This window comes from Aethalodelphis obliquidens, unplaced genomic scaffold, assembly GCF_003676395.1.
Source record: "Aethalodelphis obliquidens isolate GAN/ISIS:26980383/991018 unplaced genomic scaffold, ASM367639v1 scaffold86, whole genome shotgun sequence".
In the NCBI taxonomy this organism is placed as follows: domain Eukaryota; kingdom Metazoa; phylum Chordata; class Mammalia; order Artiodactyla; family Delphinidae; genus Aethalodelphis; species Aethalodelphis obliquidens.
Genome location: NW_020838030.1, coordinates 4,575,182 through 4,599,379, shown reverse-complemented (window position 1 = coordinate 4,599,379; position 24,198 = coordinate 4,575,182). Strand labels below are relative to the sequence as shown.

Genomic DNA, 24,198 nt, shown 5'->3' with positions numbered 1-24,198 from the left:
CAGTTGGAGAATCAGGGTTAAGGACTTTTAGGAGTCCAGAGGGGAAAGGGGCCTTTGAGAGACCCTTCGGGAAGAGGAGGTGGGCCAAGATAGATAAGATCTGGCTAAACATCTTCAGGTAAAAACCTATTTAAAATGTTTTTTGACAAGAGGCATTTAAGTCAAGAGCAAGACAAAGGTACCCCATAGTGCTATATTATTCAACATTGTTCTGAAGGTGCTAGCCAATGCAATAGGACAAGAAGACGAATTAACTGAGTATGGAAATTGGAGGCAAATTTTTATTAAAAAATGCTATTCTAGTTAATTCCTATTTGCTCGTGAATTTATGGAATATTTCAGAAAAGATACAAGAAACTGGTGCCTTGACTGCCTCTGGGGAGAACTATGTAGATGGAGCATAGGTTGGAAGAGAAACTTTACTCCACACCCTTTTGACCTTTTGCAGGTCATACTATGTGACTGCTGTATCCATTAAAATTACCATTTTTAAGACAAGCCTCCTTCCCATAAAATCCTCAAACAGAGGGTAAAAAGTCATTCTGCAACAGAATTATTGCTTCCCTGTCAGGGACCAGATGAAGCAGTTATTCATGGTGTAATAATGATTGGTAGCTTTGCTGAACTCTCACTGTGTGCAAGACACCTTGGTAATGGCTTTACACATCTCCTTCGGACCTTGCCACAGCCCTGGAGGTTTCCCCCATTTTCAAAAAGAGGAGTCTCTGGCACAGAGAGGCAAAGTGACTTACCCAAAGGAACACAGCTGACACGTATCAGGGCTAGAGTTTAAACTGGGTTTGTGTGGCTCCAGATTCCAGAGTTTTTTAGAAGAAATCCATTAGCAAGGCCAGTTCTTAGAGGATGTGGGACCTAAGAGACGACCTAAAACATAAGAGGTGATTTTGCTTGGACATTCAGTGGCAGGTAGGGGGCTTTAGACCACCGATAATCGCCAGCAGCTCTTGTGAGATCTCCCCAAATACTTACAAAATCAGCCCATGTGCTTGGTGTGCCAACACAAGCTCCCTAGCTCCTCTCCCAACCAGCCCCTCCTAGAGAAGAATTCCAGAGCTGCCACATGATAGTCATGATAAAAATAACTTCTGTTTTTTGAGCACCCACTGTGTAACAGGCACTATGCTAGGGGCATACCATTCACTCCTTTGAATCCTTACAACAACCCTAAAGCATAGGGATTAACGTTTCTATTTTATATCTGATGAAGCAGAGGCTCAGAGACGTTGAGTGTCTTTTCCAAAGTCACACAGCTAGTTCATGTCTGAGCTGGGATTTATACCTAGATGTGTCTGATGTCAAAACCGGTACCCTGCCAGTAAACCATGCTGGCCGAGCCCTGTTGCAGAGGACATGAGGGCTGGAGGAGAGACAGGAGCCCAGGACCCTGCCACTGGGACTTTACAAAGGCATATGTGTGACTGTTTTCTCCTCCTTTTCTTTCTCTTAGGGTGGCTCGGACCCGCTCCCCTGGCCCCAGCGTGTCGTCATCTGCTCAGGGCTGCTTCATGCCGTGGAGCATCTGCATGGCCTGGAGATCATCCATGGCAACGTCAAGAGGTGAGAGAGGTGGGCTGGGCTACAGGGATGAGATGTCGCACACTCCTGGGTCCCATTCCTCTCCCTCTGTCTCTCTTCTCTTTCACTTTCTCTCCCTTCTTTGCCTCTCTTGGGGCTCTTCTTTCTTTGTTATACCCTCGAACATCAGTGTTTCTGGGTTGTACTCTGTCCCTGATTGCTGTCAGCATGAACTGCCTGTCTCCACGTTTGTCTTTCCCTAACAAAAGTATTTCCCCCAAAAGCTTGTTGGTATTTCCCCAACAAGCCCTCCACTCCCCTGCTGTATTTCACTTCCCCTCCAGCAGCTGGTCTGGATGAGGTCCTTAAGCTGTGGGCCATGTCTGCCAGGCTCCCTGGGCTTTGGAGCTCCTTGCTCAGGCTCTTTGCGGAGACCCGTTCTTTTTTTTTTTTTAAATTAATTAATTAACTTTTGGCTGCGTTGGGTCTTCGTTGCTGCACGCGGGCTTTCTCTAGTTGCGGCGAGCGGGGGCTACTCTTCGTTGTGGTGCGCGGGCTTCTCGTGGTGGTGGCTTCTCTTGTTGTGGAGCACGGGCTCTAGGAGCGAGGACTTCAGTAGTTGTGGCACAGGGGCTCAGTAGTTGTGGCATGCAGGCTCAGCAGTTGTGGCTCGTGGGCTCAGTAGTTGTCGCTCGCGGGCTCTAGAGCGCAGGCTCGGTAGTTGTGGCACACGGGCTTAGTTGCTCCGCGGCATGTGGGATCTTCCCAGACCAGGGCTCGAACCCATGTCCCCTGCATTGGCAGGCGGATTCTTAACCACTGCGCCACCAGGGAAGTCCTGGAGACCCGTTCTTGCTTGTGCATCTGTTGTCACAGATACTGTGATGCAAGTTAGGTGTGTACCCCAGCATATCAGTAACGTGCTCCCAAGACTGGAAGCACGGAGAGGGATTCCAGAAGATACCAGAAGATCTGGCAAAACTGAACTCGAAACCATAGAATTCATACTTCCTCAGAGTTCTCTCCCCATTTGGCAAGTGGAAGCCCTTTCCTCTTTTCTCCCCCCTGATTTTTATTTGATTGCACAAACAATTGTAATAGCAAGAAAGGAAATGAAAGGGCAGGTGGTCATCCTGGCCCTGCTGCCCTCACTCACCAGCTGGCCGCCACTTTTCTGGGTTTTTTCCCACCCCTGCCCACACAGACATCTCAGCCCTAAGATAGCACCGTTACCCGTTTACCAATTCATATTCTCTTTTTCCCCATGAGTTAAACATGGTAAACATTTCCCCACATTGCCTGTCATCATTTTTCATGACTTCTTAGTCTTTCATTGAAGGTATTTGCCCATAATTTACATAAAAACTCCTAATAGTGGATATTGGAATCGGCGTCTACTTTTTATGACAAAACCAAAGGCTTTATTGAAAGGGGGCGCTTGAGCGGAGAGCAGCAGGGTAAGGGAACCTAGGAGAACTGCTCTCTGTGTCTACTTTTTAAAAACCATTTGGGGTTAGTTTGAATATTTCTATACTTGAAGCTTAGTTTTTAAAAATTTTAAATTTTTCCTCTGGAGTACTTTCTAAGAGTGTTCATTCCCACGGTCCAAGAATTTTTTTTTTTTTTCTCTGTACGCGGGCCTCTCCTCACAGGCTCCGGACGCGCAGGCTCAGCGGCCATGGCTCACGGGCCCAGCCGCTCCGCGGCATGTGGGATCTTCCCGGACCGGGGCACGAACCCGCGTCCCCTGCATTGGCAGGCGGACTCTCAACCGCTGCGCCACCAGGGAAGCCCTCCAAGAATATTTTTATTGCTCTTCTTATTCCCCGTGATCTGGGCAGGTTCAGTCCCAAAGGATGCTGGCATTTAGACGTGAGTCAGCTGGGCCGGAGCTGGGGGTTGGAGCAGCTTCTGAAGAGATGGAGGCGGCACAGCCTCTGGGCTTGGCAGGCTGAGGTTGATCCGGGCTGACATCCGTGGGGATCAGGATGGCTGCACCTGTCTGGCCACCAAATGCCATTTCTGGGACAGCAGGACTAATCTTAGCTCCATCCCCATTTGCTGGTGGAGGTGGGCTCCCAATCCCCACCCCCCGTCAGGACTGGCTTATAAACTTGTTGAGGGTCTTCAGTGACCCTAACTTGCTGGCACTGCTCACTCCTAAGCTGTTTTCCGAAAGGGTTTCCATGGCAACCTCTTCTTGTCTACCTCAAAACAAGAGGGTTCTCTCTGCCTTCTTTCCCACAGCTCCAATGTCTTGCTGGACCAAAACTTCACCCCCAAGCTGGCTCATTCGATGGCTCACTGGTGTCCTGTCAACAAAAAGTCAAAATACACCACGGTGAAGACCCGCCTTTTCCAGGCCTCCACTGCATACCTTCCAGAAGATTTCATCAGGGTGGGGCAGCTGACAAAGCGAGTGGACACATTCGGCTGTGGAATAGTAAGAGCTTCCTTCTCTGCTCAGATCTGGGCCTGTACACATTTGTCCTTCCCATGGCTCCTTTGTAAGCACATAATAGAGGCTCTTAGAAATGTTCCACCAAGTACAGCAGGGGTTGGCAAACTATGGCACACAGGTCAGAACCAGTCCAATGGCCTATTTTCTATGGCCTATAATTAAGACTAGTTTTTACATTTATAAAAGATTGAATAATAACAGCAACAACAACAATCATAATAAAGGAAGATGTGACAGAGATTGTTTGTGGCTCACAAAACCTACAATATTTACGATCTAGCCTGTTACAGAAAAAGTTTGCCAACCCTTGAAGTAAAGGCCCCCGCCCCATGAGTGTCCAGATTCCAATAGGCTAAAGGTACCTCCTGACTTCCCTGATTCGCACCCAGCCAGCCGTCTAATTATCTATCCAGTTGTCTGTTTGTTCTTGTTTGTTCATCCATCTGTTTTGTCCATCTGTCCATCCGTCCATCAGTCCAGTTGTTATCCAACCATTCATCGGCAACAGCCACCCATCCATTCAGTATCTATCTACCCATCCAACCTCTGTCCTTGTCACCACTGCTGCTGTCCTTCAGTACTGTGTGTCAGGCACTTGGAATGTAAATGTAACTAAAACACAATCCCTCCCCCAGGAGTTCATGGTCTGAGTGTAGCAGTCTCCAAAGAATACCAATTCCCTGAGATCTCAATAGGTTTGATGTGTTTAAAGGGTTTTGATGTGTTTAAGTAGGTTTGGGAAATGCTGGGTTGAGCAAGGTTAAGCAGGAAAAAAAAAAAGTTACCACAAAATTAACAAGAGCCTTTCATATGGTAAATAGCCTTTAATCTGGTAATTGTGAATTCACCACCACCCAGCAATGGTATGGAGGTGGGCTTCCAATCTCCACCCCCCGTCAGGACTGGCTTATAAACTTGTTGAGGGTCTTCAGTGACCCTAACTTGCTGGCACTGCTCACTCCTAAGCTGTTTTCTGAAAGGGTCTCCATGGCAACCTCTTCCCAAAATGTTTCCCAAATTCCCTTGACCATGGAACCTTGTTTTCTTAGTATCTCTAAGCATCAGACACCTGTGGATCCCGGTCTGGGAAATGCTGGCTGAGAAAAGTGACAGTCGCTGGCTGACCTCTGCCAGAAGCCAACAGCTGCACCTTGGACCGTGCCTCCTCTCTTCCTCTCCAGCCTTAAACTCTATACTTCCTCTCTTTGACCACAGTCCGTCCATCTACCTCTCCCACTAATGCCCTTCCTCTGAGCCACTTTCTGCCCTCAGCCCAGCCTCCACATACCAGATTCTGCTTCCCTCTGTCTCCCAGCCCATCGGCCCTTCTGGTTTACTTGTCCCCCAATTCCCTCCTTCCTCCCCCTCCTCGCCCCCATCAGCCCCACTGCGAGGGGCTCAGTGAAGCTCAGCAGGGCCAGCCCAAGCTCCTGCTCCTTTAAGAACCAGTGGAACTGAAGCCCAAGGCTGCCAGGCACTTATAAGGTAGAGTTTAAGAGCATGGGATTGAGTCCCAGCTCAGTTACTTTCAGCTGTGTGACCTAGGGTGTCACCTATAACTCTGGGCCTCAGTTTTGTCCTCTGGAAAATGGGGGTATTCATACATATGGGGATTAATAAGATAACATATATAAACTGGTTAGCAGAGTATGTTGCATAGGTCAACATTATTATTATTATTGTGGTTACCGTTATTCTTCCTACCTTCACACCCTCACTCTTGATTTCTGTTTACTCTTGACTTTTTAACTCAGCTCCTGATGCAACAATTGACTTTCCTATTCACTCATTCATTCATTCAGTGAGTGCCTACTGGCTCCCTTCAGTCTTTTTCTCAGCCCTGCCACTGATGGATGGTACGATTTTGAACTTTGGTTCTTGTTGTGGGGAACACTGCATTTCTCTGTGTGTTTTTTTTCTTAATTTATTTTTTTATTGACGTATAGTTGATTTACAGCGTTATGGTCATTTCTGCTGTACAGCACAAGTGACTCAGTTATACACATATATACATTCTTTTTTATATTCTTTTCCATTGTGGTTTATCCCAGAATATTGAATATAGTTCTCCGTGCTATACCGTAGTAGGTCAGTGTTCTTTTTGATGAGCGCTAAGTAACCTCTGTAAAAGGCCTGGCACAGGGCCTGCCATGTGGAAGAGGCAGAGGAAATGTCTGTCTATTTATTTCCTCTTATTCTTCCCTCCTGCCTTGGCAGGACCCCAGCCGGAGTCCCTTTTCCATGGGCTCCTCCGCCAGCTGCAGGGGTGCCCTCTGCTGCCCCCTCCTGGCCAGTGCCAGTCTGTTAGTAACCCTGCAGGCCCTTTCTGGGTGGAGGAGTTCTTGGCAGTGACGTGACCTTATTCTGACTTTGAGAGAAGTTGTGGGAGGGAGATTTGACACTAAGATGGAGTACCCACTGCCTCATATTTACAACCACTAGATCACCACGTACCACATAAGGATACAGGCTCAGATGCGGCGTGTGGGATCTTAGTTCCCTGACCAGGGATTGAACCCGCACCCCCCTGCAGTGGAAGCGCTGAGTCTAAACCACTGGACTGCCAGGGAAGTCCCCAGATTTCAGTTTCTTGCCCAAAGATCACCAAAGCATGTAAGGAACAGAGTCAGAATTTGAACCCAGGTCTGTCTGACTAGGGACCCCTTAGCCAGCGTGCTGTTATCTCTGCTGAATTTCTGTTCAAAGCAGGTTTCCCATTTATTAAGATACAAACACAATCTGTCAATTTCGTGGCGGCTTACACTGGCTCAGGGCTGTGCTCCTTTCTTAAATGGATGTATTAATGAACAAATAATGTAAATAAAGGCCTGTGGATGAAACGTGCTATAGATCCTGCCGAGATTTTCTGTCTAGAATAGGTGTCTGCACATGGATTCCTCCTTTTCTTGAGATTAACATAGCAGTGCCTGCTTACCGTTCCTGATGGGTTTTAAATGAAAATATCTTTAGTATATATAGTGTGTGTATGTATATGTATGTGTGTATACAGATAGCTGTATATATGTGTATATATAGAGAGAGAGGTGTGTGTGTGTGTGTATCTTGTCTATCTATCTGATGGTAATACACACACATTTGGTTTTCATCCTCCCTACCTTGCTATCAATTAACTTAAACCTTCTCCTAGTAGCTGGGTGGTGTGTTTAGCTGGAGGAGGTGTTTAGTGATAATCCCACGTTCCAGATTTTGGGCAAGTGTCTGTGCTGGCAGATGCCAGAGCCAGGCCTGGAGCTCAGAATTTGTTCCTGAGAAGGAACTTCTTTCTTGGCCAGAAGCTCCTGGGTGAACTTGTGCATGTGTGTGTGAACCGTGCTAACTCCGTGTTCTCACAGGTGTTAGCTGAGGTCCTCACTGGCATCCCCGCGATGGACGACAACCGGAGCCCGGTTTACTTGGTAAGGGAACCAGTCACTTCTTTCTCACAGCTATGAGGGGTCAAGGGGTGGGGAGGGCAGGGACCTCCACTGCACCCATTTTACAGATGCTAACGAGGCCTCAGTCCAGGGTTTGATTTGTACTTGTGCAAAGTAGCTGTAACCTTCCCCCTGCACCATCCAGGGAACAATTACTTTTTCATGATAAGAAAGTTTAGAATGTTTAGCGGAAATCCATGTCTTCTCTCTGCATGTCAGGCAATCATATAGCGTTTGTCTTTATTTTTTAAATTTTTTGGCCACGTCATGCAGCATGTGGGATCTTAGTTCCCCAACCGGGGATTGAACCCATGCCCCCTACAGCAGAAGCCCAGAGTCTTAACCGCTGGACCTCCAGGGAAGTCCTAGGGTTTGTCTTTAAATTGGTGAAAGTTAATTGCAGCCCTTTTAGGTTTCGATAATAAAAACAATAATTTCTATTTTGTAGGTTCGTAAGAACTGTCATTCAAATATACGTGTGCGTGTGTATAGTGTCATTTCAAAAATATAACAACATACCCAACTCTGTGTTTGGCACTTTACATATATTACCTTTCTAGGTCATCTGAATCCCCATGAGATTGATAAAGTCATTATGTTCACCTACAGATGAGGTGAGCAGGCTCTGAGGTTTGTTTGAGATCTCAGCTTTACTAAGTATCAGAGTCGAGATTCTGAGTCACATCTGCTGGACTGCAGATCCTGAGTTCTTTTTTTTTTTTTTTTTTTTTTTTTGCGGTACGCAGGCCTCTCACTGCTGTGGCCTCTCCCGTTGCGGAGCACAGGCTCCGGATGCGCAGGCCCAGTGGCCACGGCTCACGGGCCCAGCCGCTCCGCGGCATGTGGGATCCTCCCGGACCGGGGCACGAACCCGCGTCCTCTGCATCGGCAGGCGGACTCTCAACCACTGCGCCGCCAGGGAAGCCCAGATGCTGAGTTCTTAACCCCAGCGCTCTCCTGACTGTTTAATTCTCATGACAGTCCAATCATACGGATTCATCATCGTTATTATTACCGTCCCCATTTTACATATGAGAAAACTAAGGCCAAGGTGAAGAGATGTATCTTATGACCCCCAGCGAGATGGCGGAGCTGGGATTTGAACCCATGTCTTCTGCAGAGCTCTGACCCCTGTGCAAGCCCTAATCCTCTTCACTAATTTGAGAGGGGAGCACTTTTCTGACTTGATGTGGAGGCCGTTGGAGCAGCTGGCTTTTTTGTGACTAGGCTCCAAAAGCATCCCCTTCACCCTGGGGTGGGAAGCTGAAGACCTCCCCTATACGCGGACAGTCACGACCTGTCCCTTTGCTGAATTCCCAGAGCTCTGCCCCTTTTGGCCACTAGGCCCCCGGTACTGCAGAGAGATCGGTTTGGTCAGCTCAGATGTGGTTCGGGGCAGTTTGGGACAATTTCTCATATTCCGACAGTTTTCCTCAGACGTATTACCCAGCACATTCACCCAGGGATTGAATGTCACAGGGGAAGGAGCCTTTGAAGACACTTAGGTGAAACTTCCCAGAAGGCTTTTTTGGTAAATGGTTTCTAAAAACATGGAGGAAATAATTTTTTTTAAATCTAGTTTCTTTCTCTTCTTCTGGACCCAAATAGGGTCTCCCATCATCCCTTGTTGTGGTACTTATAATTCATTGTGCAAAAAATTAAAATTCAAGTCAGAGATGAAAGCTGTGGCCAAGTGGGTCCAGGGTGGGAGGAGCCAGCCTCTCCTCCACACTCGGGAGTGTTCATGGCTGCAGTGTTTCTGGAGGTCATTGGGTGGCTTCCATCAAAATTTAAAATGTGTGTACCCTCTGATGCAGCAATTTCACTTGTACGCTAGGGAAACGCATACAAGTAAGAAAGACAGAGGGACGAGGATGTTCGTTGTAGCACCAGTTATGGTAGTGAAGCATTGCTAACAAGTGAAATATCTATCAATTGGGAGGCGGTTAAAAAAATGACGATATGATCATACACACCATGGAACACCATGAAGTTATTTATAAAAAAAGCTTTATGAGTATGTTTGTAAATACTTATAATGAGGGTAAAGTGTATAATATGATAAATGTTGACATTTGTGTTTATCTGTGAAATCGTCACCAAATCAAGATAATGAGCATGCCCACGACCCCAGAAGTTACCTCTTCTCAGTTGTCACCCTCCTCTCACCCCTCCCCACCCTGCCGTCCCCCGCAGCCATTGGTCTGCCTTCTGTCACTGTACAACTGTACCAAAGTTTCTCTTTTCTGGAGTTTCCTGTAAAGGAAACCGTAGAGAGTGTGTGTGCCCTTTTGTTGTCTGGCCTTTCCCACTCAGCATAGTTTTTGTGAGATGCACCCATGCTCTGTTTGTGTGTTGGAGTTCATTTCTTTAGATGCCAAATGATGCTCTGGTGTGTGGATGTGCCCCCATTTGTCCATTCACCTGTTGACGACGTGTAGGGTGTTTCCAGCGTTTGACCAGTACATATAAAGCTGCTGGTACCTTTGTGTGGGGATCTCAGTGTGGACGTATGCACTTATTTCTGTCAAGGTGTAATTCACACTTTTGAGGTATAAAAAATGGTATGAGTTTTGACCAAATGTAGATGGTCGGGAGACCACCACCACAATCAAGATATGGAATATTTATTTCATTCCAGAAAATTCCCTCACGTCCCTTTATAGTCAATCCCCTTTCCCCCCTTCCAGGCCCTGGCAACTCCTGATCTAGTTTCTGTCTGTGTCGTTCCACCTCTTCTGGAGCGTCATGTAAGTGGAATCATAGAGCGTGTGCCTGTGCGTTTCGCGCTCCTTCCACTTAGCGTGCTGCCTTTGAGATTCATCCATGTTGTATGTATCAGTGGTTGATTCCTCGTACTGCTGGGGAATACTCCGTTGTATGGACGTCCGACCATTTGTTTATCCATTGACCAGTTGCTAGACATCTGGGTTGTTTCCCGGTTTTGGCAATTCTGAATAAAGCTGACATAGACATTCTTATTTTAGAAAAAGCAAAACAAGAGAGATGTATATGTTCTGACAGGGAGATATCTGCAAGTGAGAAAAAAGCCAGTTCAAAACAGTATATATAGTGTGATCCCGTCTTTGGTACTAAATAGATGAATGAATTTACAAATTGCATCTTATATTTTCTTATTTATCTGGGGCTAATATAGTACCTACCTGATAGAGTTTAGTGAAGATTAAATACTATGTGAAGTGCCTAAAACAGTGACTAGAACATAGTAAGCCCTCTGTGTGGTAGCTATTATTACTACTACGCTTATTTTAGTAGCTCTTAGGAGATTGCTTGCCATTATTATTGTATATAACTAAAGTGATTATAACTGTGGACTTTTATAGCAGAAACTCTAGAAAAATATAATCCAGCCTATTAGCAGGGGTTGCCTTTGGAGAGTTGAAATAAGGGGAGGGGTTAACTTTTGCCCTAAAACTTCAACTGCTTCTATCTTAGTTTTTAACAACAACAAAAAAATGTTTTTAATAATACTGTTGATTTTGACTAATTTCTTTTTAATTAAAATGTTTTATTCAAGTAATCTGCATACTTGGCTTAGAAAACGTAGCAGCACCTAGCAACTACTCCAGGCCTCTTTCCCTGGCCTGCCCTCAGGGACGCCCACTTCCTTAAAAAGTCCTTTTTATGGGGCTTCCCTGGTGGCGCAGTGGTTGAGAGTCTGCCTGCCGATGCAGGGGACGCGGGTTCATGCCCCGGTCCGGGAAGATCCCACATGCCGCGGAGCGGCTGGGCCCGTGAGCCATGGCTGCTGAGCCTGTGCGTCCGGAGCCTGTGCTCCGCAACGGGAGAGGCCACAACAGTGAGAGGCCCGCGTACCGAAAAAAAAAAAAAAGTCCTTTTTATTATGGACAATTTCAAACATACACAAAAGTCAAGAAAAGAATATAAGGAATCTCCATTCATCCATCCCATCAGTTATCAACATCATGCTTTTCTTATTTCTTTTGCAACCCCCAAACCATTTTTGTCTGTGTATTTTCAAGCAAATCCCAGATATTGTTATTTCACCCATAGAATTTAGTTTTCTTAATTACTTACTATCATTTAATACCCATTTCATATTTACATGTCCCAAATTGTCTCAAAAATTACTTTTTAAAGTTGGTTCATTTGAAACTAGATGCAAGCAAGGTGACATGTTTCTGAAGACTTTGGTTCTCTCACTGCGCCCCTCCCCCCTTCTTTCTGCCTGGCATTGCATTTTTGCATAAAGTGGGTCGCTTCTGTGGGGGACTCACGTGCTGGATTTTTCTGATTGCATCTTGTTGTATCCTTAACTTGTTTCTCTGTTCCCCCTGTTTCCTGTGCCCTGGTTGTCAGCCCTTGAGACTTGATTAGAATCATAGTCTAGGTGGTTCTGTGTACTTCCTTTTGCATCACAGCCTGAGGAGTGCAGCAGACTGCCCTCCTTTCAGTACTAAGATTCATCAGGGTTCAGGTGGAGTTGCTGAGTCCCTCCATTACTAAGTTCCCCATCACTCTGCCTCCGAGTGTTCTTGATGGAGGATGGCATCTTGTGATGGCGGTTACTGAGTGAGACCCAGGATTTCATGGGTGGTAGTCAAGTGGGGAGCATCTTCTTACACCGTTCTTTCAGGGCAATCACTATGCACAGTTTCTCATTTGTTTCAGGTGGTGGTAACCTCCATATCCGTAAATAATACGCTTCTATTCTTATTTACAGATTTGTCAACTTTAAATACCATTACACTTTTTTAAAAAATAAATTTTATTTATTTATTTTTGGCTGCGTTGGGTCTTCGTTGCTGCATGTGGGTTTTCTCTAGTTGCAGCGAGCAGCGGCTCCTCTTAGTTGCGGTGCCCGGGCTTCTCATTGCGGTGGCTTCTCTTGTTGCAGAGTGCGGGCTCTAGACGCGTGGGCTTCAGTAGTTGTGGCACGTGGGCTCAGTAGCTATGGCTCACGGGCTCTAGAGTGCAGGCTCAGTAGTTGTGGCGCACGGGCTTAGTTGCTCCGCGACATGTGGGATCTTCCCGGACCAGGGCTCGAACCCGTGTCCCCTGCATTGGCAGGCGGGTTCTTAACCACTGTGCCACCAGGGGTGTCCCACCATTACACTTTTTAAAAAGATAAACATTTAAAAAGACAGAGCTCACATGAAAGAATCGTGCAAAAGAGCATTTAAAAATGAACCCCTTGCCAGTTTTAGGTTTTCAGTCTACAGGTACTGAGTTATTGATGGTGTCAGGTGTCTAGGTATTTTTCGGATCCTTAGAAAGCCCATTTTCTCAATTGGGAAACTGAGGCAGAGTGGGGACTATTTTGTTTTGTTCTTGAAGCAAATATCACAACCCATGTCTGATAATCTCTGATAATATTTTACTCTGAATTATAACTATTTGTATACAAAGCTGTATGAAGCAATAAAAATTTAGTTTTACATTTAATGAATCACTTCTATTAAAAATAATAAAATTACACAAAAAGGAAGAAACTTAACCAGAAAATAAATTAGCTTGTACAATATGTGAAAACATTTGTAAGGAACTTACTATCTGCCAGGTACTGTTCTTGGTGTTGGGGATACAAAGTTAAAGTTCTTACGCTCCTGCAGCTTTCATTCTAGGGGAGGAGAACAAAGGATATTTAAGTAAATGAAAATATGTGTCGTTCCAGGCCAGTGGTAAGTGCTATGAAGAAATGTGAAGTAATGTTAGGGGACAGAGTGAAAGAGTTGGAGGAGGGCTGTTTTAGGTCAGGGAAAGCTTCTTGGTGTAGGTAACATCAGAGCAGAGACCCAAATGAAGGGAGGGACCAGGACATGATAAAGCTCAAGGGAGGGGCATTGTAGACAGAGAGAAGAATAAGTGCAAAGGCCCTGAGGCAGGATGAGCTTAGGGGCTTCCAAGATAGAAGGAGGAGACAGAGTGGCTGAGTACAGTGAGCTAGAAGGACAGAGGGAGGAGAGGAGATGGGATAGGTCTGCAGGGGCCAGATTGTCACAAAATCTGGGGTTTCTGAAGGCCATAGTTAACAGATGGGGACGTATTATAGGAGGTCAGGAACTGTTGGTGTTAAAAACAAACACACAGGGCTTCCCTGGTGGCGCAGTGGTTAAGAATCCGCCTGCCAATGCAGGGGACACGGGTTCGAGCCCTGGTTCCGGAAGATCTCATATGCCGCGGAGCAAGTAAGCCCGTGAGCCACAACTACTGAGCCCGCACTGTAGAGCCTGCGAGCCCAACTACTGAAACCCGTGCGCCTAGAGCCCGTGCTCTGCAACAAGAGAAGCCACCACAATGAGAAGCCCGCGCAACGCAAGGAATAGAAGCCCCCGCTCGCCACAACTAGAGAAAGCCCGCGCACAGCAACGAAGACCCAGCGCAGCCAAAAATAAATAAATAAAATAAGTAAATTTATTAAAAAACACACACAAAATAAACCCTTTTATTTTTCCAAATATAACTGCAAAACAGGCTTGTAGAACATTTAGTAAATATAGGAAAATATAGAAAATAAAATAGAAATCATTCTTGGAGATGACTACTGTTAAAATTTTACACCCTGCCCCCTGGTATTTATTCTATATATGTATATATACACACAGTTTATATTATTTATATTTAAATATATATTTATATTTTATATTATTTATAACATGGATTTTCAATTTTTGCATTTTATATAGCATGAAATATTACACAATATTTTTATATAATGCATGTAGCATATAACATATAAAGTGCATTGAAATATTTCTGTATAAATATTTTATATAGTTATTTAAAGTATTATATATTATATGTAAATATATATTATATATTGTATGTTATATATAGTTATATAAAATGTTTTATGTAGTTATATGTGTAACCATATAAAATACTGTATATCTATGAAATATCATTACAAATACATATATCTAAAACATATTGTTTAAAGTATACAATATTTTATATATAAATATGTATATATGTAGAACATACATGGAAAATTTATATATAAATATTATAGTGTTTACATAAATATACCACAAATATTAAAAAATACATATAAATGTTTCATTTTTTTAACATCTCATATGTTAATATATGATAGATTAATGCACTATATACTATATCAATCAATATTATACATAATTATATTACATATTAATTTCCTATATTTAATATATTTAATCAGTACAAGTAATATATTTGTAACCTATTTATATAAGTAGGTTTATATTTATGTAAGTTGCAAATAAGTAAATATATACATGTGCAATGTAATATATAATTTGTACTATACAAATATACTTATATAGTAATATATTTATTATTATTTATACAGCATATCTTCTGTTTTAGGAATAGTTCAGATTTCTGCTTTCTAAGTAGCATAAAATATTGTAACATGTAAATACAAAATTTAAAATATAAAAATATACATAATATTATATATAGTACATCTCCTATTAAATATACATGGGTCAGAATCCTACATCCTAAAATGTTTATTTTGTATCATGAGAGATTTTTCCTGTAAATGTTATTAATAAGATGAATTATTGGTGTAAGTAAAGTGCTCAGCACGTAGTAAGTACTATATAAATGGTAGCTATTATTATTATTAATTATTATCACTAATAGACTATTGAATGTTGATTGTGTCAAGTATCACACTTTATCACACTTTATGCTTTAGATGCCCTATGTCATTTAATTTTTGTGTTAGTCCTGTTATCCCCATTTTCCTGATGAAGCAACCCAAGACCCCCCTGCCTGACGGGGCTTATGAGTGTGGTATGGAATGCCCTGTACGTGTGGGGAATTTAGCAGTTCTCCAGTTCTGCCGTTTTACTTGGTCCTGGGATCCTTGCAATTAGTTTTAAAAACACTGTTGGTTTTCTGAGTGTTTGCCGCTCTGGTGCAATCCTGGAGGCGGGTGGGGCACGTGTGGTTAGACTCCACACCCCTGCAGCTCACATGGGGGGTGTTTCCACTCTTCTTCCCACAGAAGGATTTACTCCTCAGTGAAATTCCCAGCAGCACCACACGGCTCTGCTCCAGTAAGACAGATGTGGAGAAAGCGATGGCCAAGGAGATCTGCCAGAATTACCTGGAGAAGAGAGCAGGGAGGCTGCCAGAGGCCTGTGCCGAGGCCTTGGCCATGGCCGCCTGCCTCTGCCTGCGGAGGCGCAACGCCAGCCTGGCGGAGGTGAGCCTCACGTTCAGCCTTCCCCCAGCGATGAGCCCTGTCCTGCGTCAGCAGGGCCTCGGTTCCCCGGCTGCATGAGTCTGCTTTACCAGGGGCTCTGTCACGATCCCTTTACCGACGCCTTTACCGAGAAGTGATTTCATACACCAGGGCCATATTTGTTTGCAAACAGCAGTATCTGCTGGAGCTCCCAGCAGCCAAGCTGGAGTCTGGTCCTGAGGGTGCCCAGGACCACACCCTCGGATATAACAGAAGTCCGCCTGCTTTCTCTGAACGGGCTTTATCTCTCCTCCTCTCTGTAGGCCCCTTCTCATTCCCTCCATCCTCTTGGTCAGGGGACACAGCCGTATTATTCATTTACATGTCATGGTTCTGTCTTCACTGAGCGGCCCAATTCCAACCTCTTAGTGAGAGAAACTGATTGGCTTAGCTAGGGTCAGGTGTCTACCTGTTGACCTATCAGGTAAGGTGGGGGTCCGGTATATAAACCCGGTGGCCAGGGGGTCAAGCCTGGAAGGTGGAAGGGCCAGGTTCCAGAGAAAGGGATCATTCTTTAACCCATGGACTAGGCAGACATCAACTACCACAGAGGATAAAACATTTTCCTATGGACAGGATATGCAGAGGGGGTTTCCATGGTAACAGGTGTAAATTTGGGCACCAACTTTACTAGGCCTTTCTAAGTACAAAATAACTGCCTGAGAGGGCTCATAGAGATCATCCCACGGAGTGATTCAAGGGGTGTCTGACAGAGAGGGGCTCCTTGGGAAGAGGCAGGAAGAGGGCTGTGGATGGCTGCAGGCCCCACCCATGACTCCAACCAGACATCCACTGTCACTTCTCATAATTGTATTGGGTTCTCAGTATTTTATCTGAGGAAAGGGTTTGGCAGCTGAAAAAAAAAATCTTCAAACACCACTGTTAGGGCTTCCCTGGTGGCGCAGTGGTTGAGAGTCCGCCTGCCGACGCAGGGGACACGGGTTCGTGCCCTGGTTCAGGAAGATCCCACGTGCCGTGGAGTGGCTGGACCCGTGAGCCATGGCCGCTGAGCCTGCACATCCGGAGCCTGTGCTCCGCAACGGGAGAGGCCACAGCAGTGAGAGGCCTGCGTACTGCAAAACAACAACAACAACAACAAAAAAACCCACCACTGCTATAGCCCAACCGTCCCCTCTTACAGATGGAGATGTTGAGGCCAAGAGAGGGGGAGATGAGGCCAGAGGGAGTTTCTGTCAGAGCCCTCTGGACTCCTGGCTCAGCCCCAGCTCTACCCTCTTGCACCAGGACATGGCAGGAGCTAGAGACCAAGTCACCGCTCTCAGTCTAGGCTGTGCTCCAGCTGCCCGTGTGCCACAGTGTTCAGTCACTCATTCAGCAGCGGTGTGCTGGGCCCCGGGGATATATCGGGGAACAAGGCGGGCCCAGTTCCACTTTCCTGGGGTTCACAGACATTGTGCAGTAACCATCTGGTGAGCGCTGGTGTAGCATATTACGGGGTCCCCACCCAGGACTTTCCCAAGGAAGTGATGTGTAAGCAGATGAAGAGCAACCGAAGCAGAAGGAACAATTCATGCAAATAGCCTGAGTTGAGAGAGCGCTTAGAAGGTCAAGGGCCTGGAATAAGGTCAGAGTGGCTAGAACACAGAGTACCTGGGGCAGAGTGGCTTGTGATGAGGCTGCTGGGGAAGGAGGAGCCCGACAACAGAGGGCTTTGCAGCCACAGTCAGGATTTTGAGGAAGTCACTGGGGGTATTAAGCAGGGGCAGGACATCATCAGACTTATGTTTTAAAAAGATCTCTCTCCCTCAACCACTTATTCTTTCATTCCTTCATTCAATTTACTCTTTTGTTCAGTGTATCACTTAAAGTACATTCAAAGAAGCTGCTATAATGAGGAGACTCCAAGTGAGATAAAAGTTTGTTCTGTTTAGCTCAACAGTTTGAATGTAGGCAGTCCAGAGCTGATGTCGCAGTGCCGCAGTATTGGGGATGTGGGCTCCTCTATTGTTGCTCTGCTACCCTTATCATGTGACTTCCACTTCGGAATCCAAAAAGGCTGCTGTAGCTCAGGCCATCACATCTGCATTCCAGCCACTAAAAGGGGGTTAAAAAGGAGAACATATACCCTTCCTCGTAAGGGTGTGACCTGGAAATGCACATATCACTTCTTCTCCCATAGGCCAGAACCTAGGCCAGAACCTAGTTATGTAGTCTTGTAGTTTTTAGCTTGGCAAGTATTTATTGGGCATATATTGTGGAGATTTATCTCAAAAGGTGACATTTGAACTGGGCCTTGAAGCATGAGGAAGCATTTGCTATGTAGAATAAAGGGGATAGGGCACTTTCACATACAAAGAGGAATGAAAATGGTCATTGTCCGCAGTATTTCACAACCAAGCTAGGAAGTTGAGAGGTCAGTAGGGTCATGGCCTTGAAGAGAAGCAGACTTGGGTTTAGTGGTCAGCTCTGCCACTCACTGACTGGGTGACCTTAGGCAGGGAACTTAACCTCTCTGATCTTTTAATTTTTTATTTCTAAAAAGTCATTTACATTATGTGTCAAATGTGCTTTGTAAACTGCAAGGCACTGAGCAAATGAAATTTGTTATTTTTACTAAGGGTAGGTTTGTGTGCCGTTTATGTGTGTGTGTGTGTGTGTGTAAAGAAGAAATATTCCTTCCCTGCCTGCCTCTAATTTTACTAACCTCCCTAACCAGAAAAGCCCTCAAGGGCAATATCTATATTACTTAGGGCATTTCTAGCTGAAAGTGATAGAAACTCAACTCGAATTTTTAGATTCGACCCATAGACACACACGTAACCACGTAACAGAGAAGGAAGCAGGGAGCCTATGAATGAGAGGATGAATGATTTATTGCTCATTTAACCAAACTGCAGGCAGCATAGGTATTACTGGGGCAGCTAGACCCAGGGTCTCAACCAGCAAAAGTACAAATATCTGTATCTCTGTGCCTGTGGCGCGTTCTCTCTCTCTTCCCCAAGGTGTGTGGCTCTGTGGCTGCTGTGGAAGAGCAGCTGAGAGGTCAGGAGACGTCGCTCCCTTGGAGTGGTCTTTCCGAGCGCACAGGCTCTTCCTCCAATACCCCAGAAGAAACGGACGACGTGGACAATTCCAGCTTCGAAGCCTCCTGCTGCATGAGGGAGGCACCCTGGGCCGGGGCTGCCTACTCGCCTCCCCGCCCAGCGGATGGAGAAAGCGAGCTGCCGGCTGGTGGGGCAGTGGAAGCTGACTCCTCCTCTGAGGCCTGCGCCAGTGCAGAACCTCCCCGGGATGGTAAGCGTGGGATCTGAGTCCTTATACACTCTCATTTATGTCCCCAACTCAGTCTATCATTTATTCTTTCTCTCCCGCATTCACGCGTTCATTTGCTTATCCAGCTGTTCACCTGCCAGCTGGCCGCGCCAAGAGAGTCATCCTCCTTCTCCCCCGGCCCCCGATGTCAAGTCCCTCACTCAGTCCTGTCCACTGACCGCTCCATCTGCTTCCCTGCATTGCCCGTCCCCGTCCCCCTACCCCTCATCTAAGCTACTCTCCTCTTGCTGCATGAGCGCACAGCCTCCCTGTGGCCTCCCTGATCTGCTCTGGCCCTTCACCAGTTCTTCATCCAGGGGCCAGCCAGAGTGGTTTTTAAAAACAACTCATGTCACTCCTTGTTTAAAGCCCTTCTGTGGTTCCCCATTGCACTTAGAGACCAAGTAAAAACTCTCCCTCGGGACCAGCAAAGCCCCTTGTGGTCTGTCCCCGGCCGCCTCTCTATCCTCACTTCACACCTTGCCAGCTGCTTCCAAAGATAGCTTCTATTTCTGACCCTGGGGTCCAAACACACCAGGTTTCCTTCTGAAATAAAAATTCGGAAGGCCTTTACAATTCAGCGTCCTCATCCCCTGGTAAACGTGGCTCTGTGAATGTCTCAGGCTCTGACCTTTCCTGTTGTTCCTCCTCCCACATGGAGGTGAGTGGAAGAAGAGAGGGAGAGTGTAAGCTTCATTCTAACATTGCCCCCCACCCCCAGGGGAGAAGCAGGGAAGCCCCTCCTCTCTGAAAGGTGGGGGCAGGTGACAGGCCTTCCCTGAAAAGGCAGAAGCAATGACAATGCTCATTCCACTCAGGGCCTGATTCAGAAGTCCGATTTAAGTGAAAAACTCTGACCAAGTCTGACTTTCTAAGAATTATAACAACTGTTTCCAAATACCTTTTGTTCAAGTTCTTTACTTTCCATTGAATGTCAGCTACAGAGACTTCGTGGAAAATTGAGATCAATGAGGCCAAAAAGAAACTGATGGAGAATATCCGGCTCTACAAAGAAGAGAAACTGGATAGCATTGAGCTTTTTGGCCCTTGATGACTCGAACCCTCGTCCTCCATTGGAAAAATGAACGTCAGTCGAGAAAAAGATCTAAGGAAGAATCAAGATCTCCCAGGAAACACCAAACATCAGCTTCCCTTGGGTGGCGGCAGAGACACTTCCATTCTACCAGAGTGAGTTAGGGGAGACGGGACCTCAGCTTTCAGAGACACAAAAATCCACGAAGTCCTCTTCCTTTCTGAGATTCGTCAGTCAGAGCTCTGGGTTATCAGGAGACTGAAGGGGAAACCCTGATACATGAGCCCAGGACGTGGGCGATTTTGTGGTTCCGTGGAGCATGTGACGATAACCACCCCAATAGATGCCATTGCCTGGCTCTCACCCTTGACAACCGATTGAGCATTCTGAGCGCTGATGGAACTTTCCAAAGCTAAGATCTCTGGGTAATATTTGCTACCAACCGCCTGCAAACTTCCATGACCTTTACATGAAAGACTTTCAACTTGTGTCCCATTTCGGTTCTTCACTCCCTCGTCAAGGTCTCAAGTTTTACAGATGCCAGACACCTGGCAGAAGGCTCTGGAGGTTTTCTGCTTTCTCTTTCAGAAATATTGCAGCCCACAGATATTTATTTAATGCCCACTCTGCACCTTTATCCTCCCATTCCACTAATGCTAATATTTTAAATAGAGTTTTTATTTAGAGAGTATGTATTATTTATGGCTGTAGATAAAGAACCAGGAGAACTAGGTTCATGTTTGATTCTGCTGCTAATTTAATTTCTGGAACCTCAGTTTCCTTGTAAGTAACATGCATTCATCCTCCCTCCCTGGGCTGTTGGGGAGGAACGGGTGAGACATGGCTGCAGAAATACTTTGAAAATGCACTTGTCCTGTTTTGTTAAATAAATTTTTAAAAAGACATTAAGCGTTTATTTTTGTCATGTACCTAACATTTATTGCAGTGGGTATATTTCTGAAAAGTCACGTTGCAAGTCTTTTTAAATTCAGCGTGTCCTATTTTATTTTTATTTTTTAATAAATTTATTTTATTTATTGATTTTTGGCTGTGTTGGGTCTTCGTTGCCGCGTGTGGGCTTTCTCTAGTTGCGGTGAGTGGCGGCTACTCTTCGTTGAGGTGCGCGGGCTTCTCATTGCGGTGGCTTTTCTTGTTGCGGAGCACGGGCTCTAGGCGCGCGGGCTTCAGTAGTTGTGGCTCGCGGGCTTAGTTGCTCTGCGGCATGTGGGATCTTCCCGGACCAGGGCTCGAACCCATATCCCCTGCATTGGCAGGTGGATTCTTAACCACTGAGCCACCAGGGAAGCCCTTATTTTTATTTATTTATTTATTTTTGGCTGCGTTGGGTCTTTGTTGCTGCACACAGGCTTCAGTAGTTGTGGTGCTTGGGCTCAGTAGTTGTGACTTGCAGGCTCTAGAGCGCAGGCTTAGTAGTTGTGGCGCATGGGCTTAGTTGCTCCACGGCATGTGGGATCTTTCTGGACCACGGATCAAACCCGTGTCCCCTGCATTGGCAGGTGGATTCTTAACCACTGTGCCACCAGGGAAGTCCCACCCTTGTCTTAAACTCTGGTGGCTGTGAGGATTCAACCAGAGTCCGTGTTATGTGCCCTGAATATGACCTGGCGTGTGGTAATCACCTTAAAATTATGAGCAGTATGTTTCCAAAGTGTTTTGAGCAATACAGGACAGTTGCCAATTGGGTAATATTACCCAGACAGATTTGCATTTCTAGACCAGGGCTTCACAAATTTCCGAAGAGGTCAGAGAACCACTTTGAGAGTCTATGAAAGCTTTGGACCTTCTTCCTCCAGCAAGCTGTAAATTCATACATACACAATTCTGTATATGAATTCCAGGGGTTCATGAGCACCAAGGTGTCTTTCCATGAATTCCTAGAGGGAACGCCTGACTTTTTTTAAGTTAATAGATGCACACAGCAACAAACAAAAAACCCAAACAGTACAAAAGATTACATGGGGGATTCCCCACTGGGATCTTAGTTCCCTCATTTCTTCTTCTCAGAGGCAACGGCTGTTACTAGTTTGGGGATTCTTCCAGAGATGATAAAAAAAATGTTTTTAAAAAATCTTTGTGCTCAACTTCATTAGTTATTAGGGAAATGAAAATCAAAACCACCATACAGAGAGACACCCCTGGGGGAAAAATATCTTCTAAAGAGATTTCTGAGAATGACCGGAAATTCCAATTAAAATGAGATAGATTTATTTTGACAAATATTGCAATACTAACAACATTTCTCTGAATGTGGGTACTACTAAGAGCATTCTAGTGACTTTATCATGTATGTTAAAAATTAAACATTTGTCATCTGTTTTGTCATTTCTATCAGGTATCTAAAATAAATTTTATTAGGTATTAGAAAAAATCGAAACCACAATGAAATAACCACTCACACCTGCTTGGACGGCTGGAATAGAAAAGACAGACAAAAACAAGCGCTGGGGCTTCCCTGGTGGCGCAGTGGTTGAGAGTCCGCCTGCCGATGCAGGGGACACGGGTTCATGCCCCGGTCTGGGAAGATCCCACATGCCATGGAGTGGCTGGGCCCGTGAGCTATGGCCGCTGAGCCTGCGCGTCCGGAGCCTGTGCTCCGCAACGGGAGAGGCCACAACAGTGAGAGGCCCGCGTACCAAAAAAACAAACAAACAAAAAAAAAAACAAGCGCTGGCAGGGTTGTAGAGAAATTGGAACCCTCATACATTGCTGGTGGGGTTGTAAAATGGCCAGCCACTTTGGAAAAGTTGGAAAAGTTAAACATAGTTTCCATATGACCCAGCAATTCCACTCTAGGTATCTACCTAAGAGAAATGAAAACATATTCATACAAAAACTTACACAGCAGTGTTCATAGCAGCAATATTCATAATAGCCAAAAGGTAGAAACAACCCAAATGTCCATCAAAAGATGAAAACAGAATGTCATATATCCATACAATGTACTATTATTCAGCCATAAAAAATGAAGTACTGATACATGCTACGACATGGGCAAACTTGAAAAGATAATGCTAAGTAAAAGAAGCCAATCATATATTGTATGATTCCGTTTTTTGTGAAATGTCCAGAACAGGCAAATCCATAGAGACAGAAATTAGATATGTGTGTGTGTGTGTGTGTGTGTGTGTGTGTGTGTGTGTGTGTGTGTAGGGGGAGTGGTTTGGGGGGGGAAGTGGTAATGATCACAAGATTTTAGGGTGATGAAAAGTTCTAAAATTAGATTATGGTGATAGTTGCACAACTCTAAATGTACTAAAAAAAATCATAGAATTATATATCGTTGAACTTTATGGTATGTAAATTATATCTCAATAAAGTAGTTAGAAACACACAAATACAGAGTGGTTACTCTCAGACATTTAAAAACATTTTATCTCGAGGCTCCACTCGTCTCTCATTTATAATTTTTTTGCTGTACACAGGGTATTTTCATTCAATCTGGAACCTGTGTTTTCTCACATCTTTCTTGGCCATTCTTCCTCAACAGTACTTTTGGAGCACTTCATTCTTTTTGCCCGGTATTCCATTGTATGGTCCTTCTGTAATTTAGGTAACTAGCTTCACTTGCTGGGTACTGAGGTTGTTTCCATTCTTCCTGCTCCCAATGGTGCTGCCTTCCAAGGAGGTTTCACCAATACGGTGATGTATGGAAGTGCGTTTCCCCACATCCTCAACTACGAAGCATGTTATCACGCTATTTGATCTTTGCTAACCTAATGGGTGAAAACATAATTTTATTTGTACTCTAAATGACTGAAATGGACCCATTTTTTCATATGTTAAAATGAAATCTAACGAATTTCGTGATTTGCTTCGTTCATCAGTTCATTTCCTTTGCCCACTGAAATATCTTATTGCCAGAGTTTTTATATAGTAGGGACATCAGCCCTTTGCCACGTGTTCCAAATGTTTTTCCAAGTTTGTACCTTGTTTTTAACTTTTATATTTTTTGCCAGAAGGATATTTTACATTTTTTGTAGTCTTTTTTATTTTTTCCCCCGTAGTTTCTAATTTCTAATTCCAATTCTGTCATTTTCTGTGTTTTGTCACTTGGTCTCTGTAAATGGAGTGATGATGCTGGTGTGGTTTCGATGAGCGTATCTGGATCTGAAGGCGTCCTGCTAAGGGGGACAGCGCTGAGTGGCAGGGAGCAGCCCTAGGGAACCCGGCTCCCCTTGTCCCCTACCCACACCAACGGCAGGCCTGAGGAACTGCGTCCCGG

General features: G+C 45.1%; 1 protein-coding gene across 2 annotated transcripts in view; it reads left to right on the top strand.

Moving 5' to 3' along the window:
* Positions 1 to 20,996, top strand: part of IRAK2 (interleukin 1 receptor associated kinase 2) — a 58,660-nt gene extending 37,664 nt beyond the window's left edge. For both annotated transcript variants that reach the window (XM_027093695.1, XM_027093696.1), the window contains 6 exons: positions 1,469 to 1,578; positions 3,784 to 3,979; positions 7,351 to 7,413; positions 15,410 to 15,610; positions 18,613 to 18,904; positions 19,861 to 20,996. In XM_027093695.1, the coding sequence (XP_026949496.1) occupies positions 1,469 to 1,578; positions 3,784 to 3,979; positions 7,351 to 7,413; positions 15,410 to 15,610; positions 18,613 to 18,904; positions 19,861 to 19,973 (975 nt within the window). In that variant the 3' untranslated portion in view covers positions 19,974 to 20,996. The remainder of the gene's footprint in view (positions 1 to 1,468; positions 1,579 to 3,783; positions 3,980 to 7,350; positions 7,414 to 15,409; positions 15,611 to 18,612; positions 18,905 to 19,860) is intronic.
* The last annotated feature ends 3,202 nt before the right edge of the window (positions 20,997 to 24,198 follow it).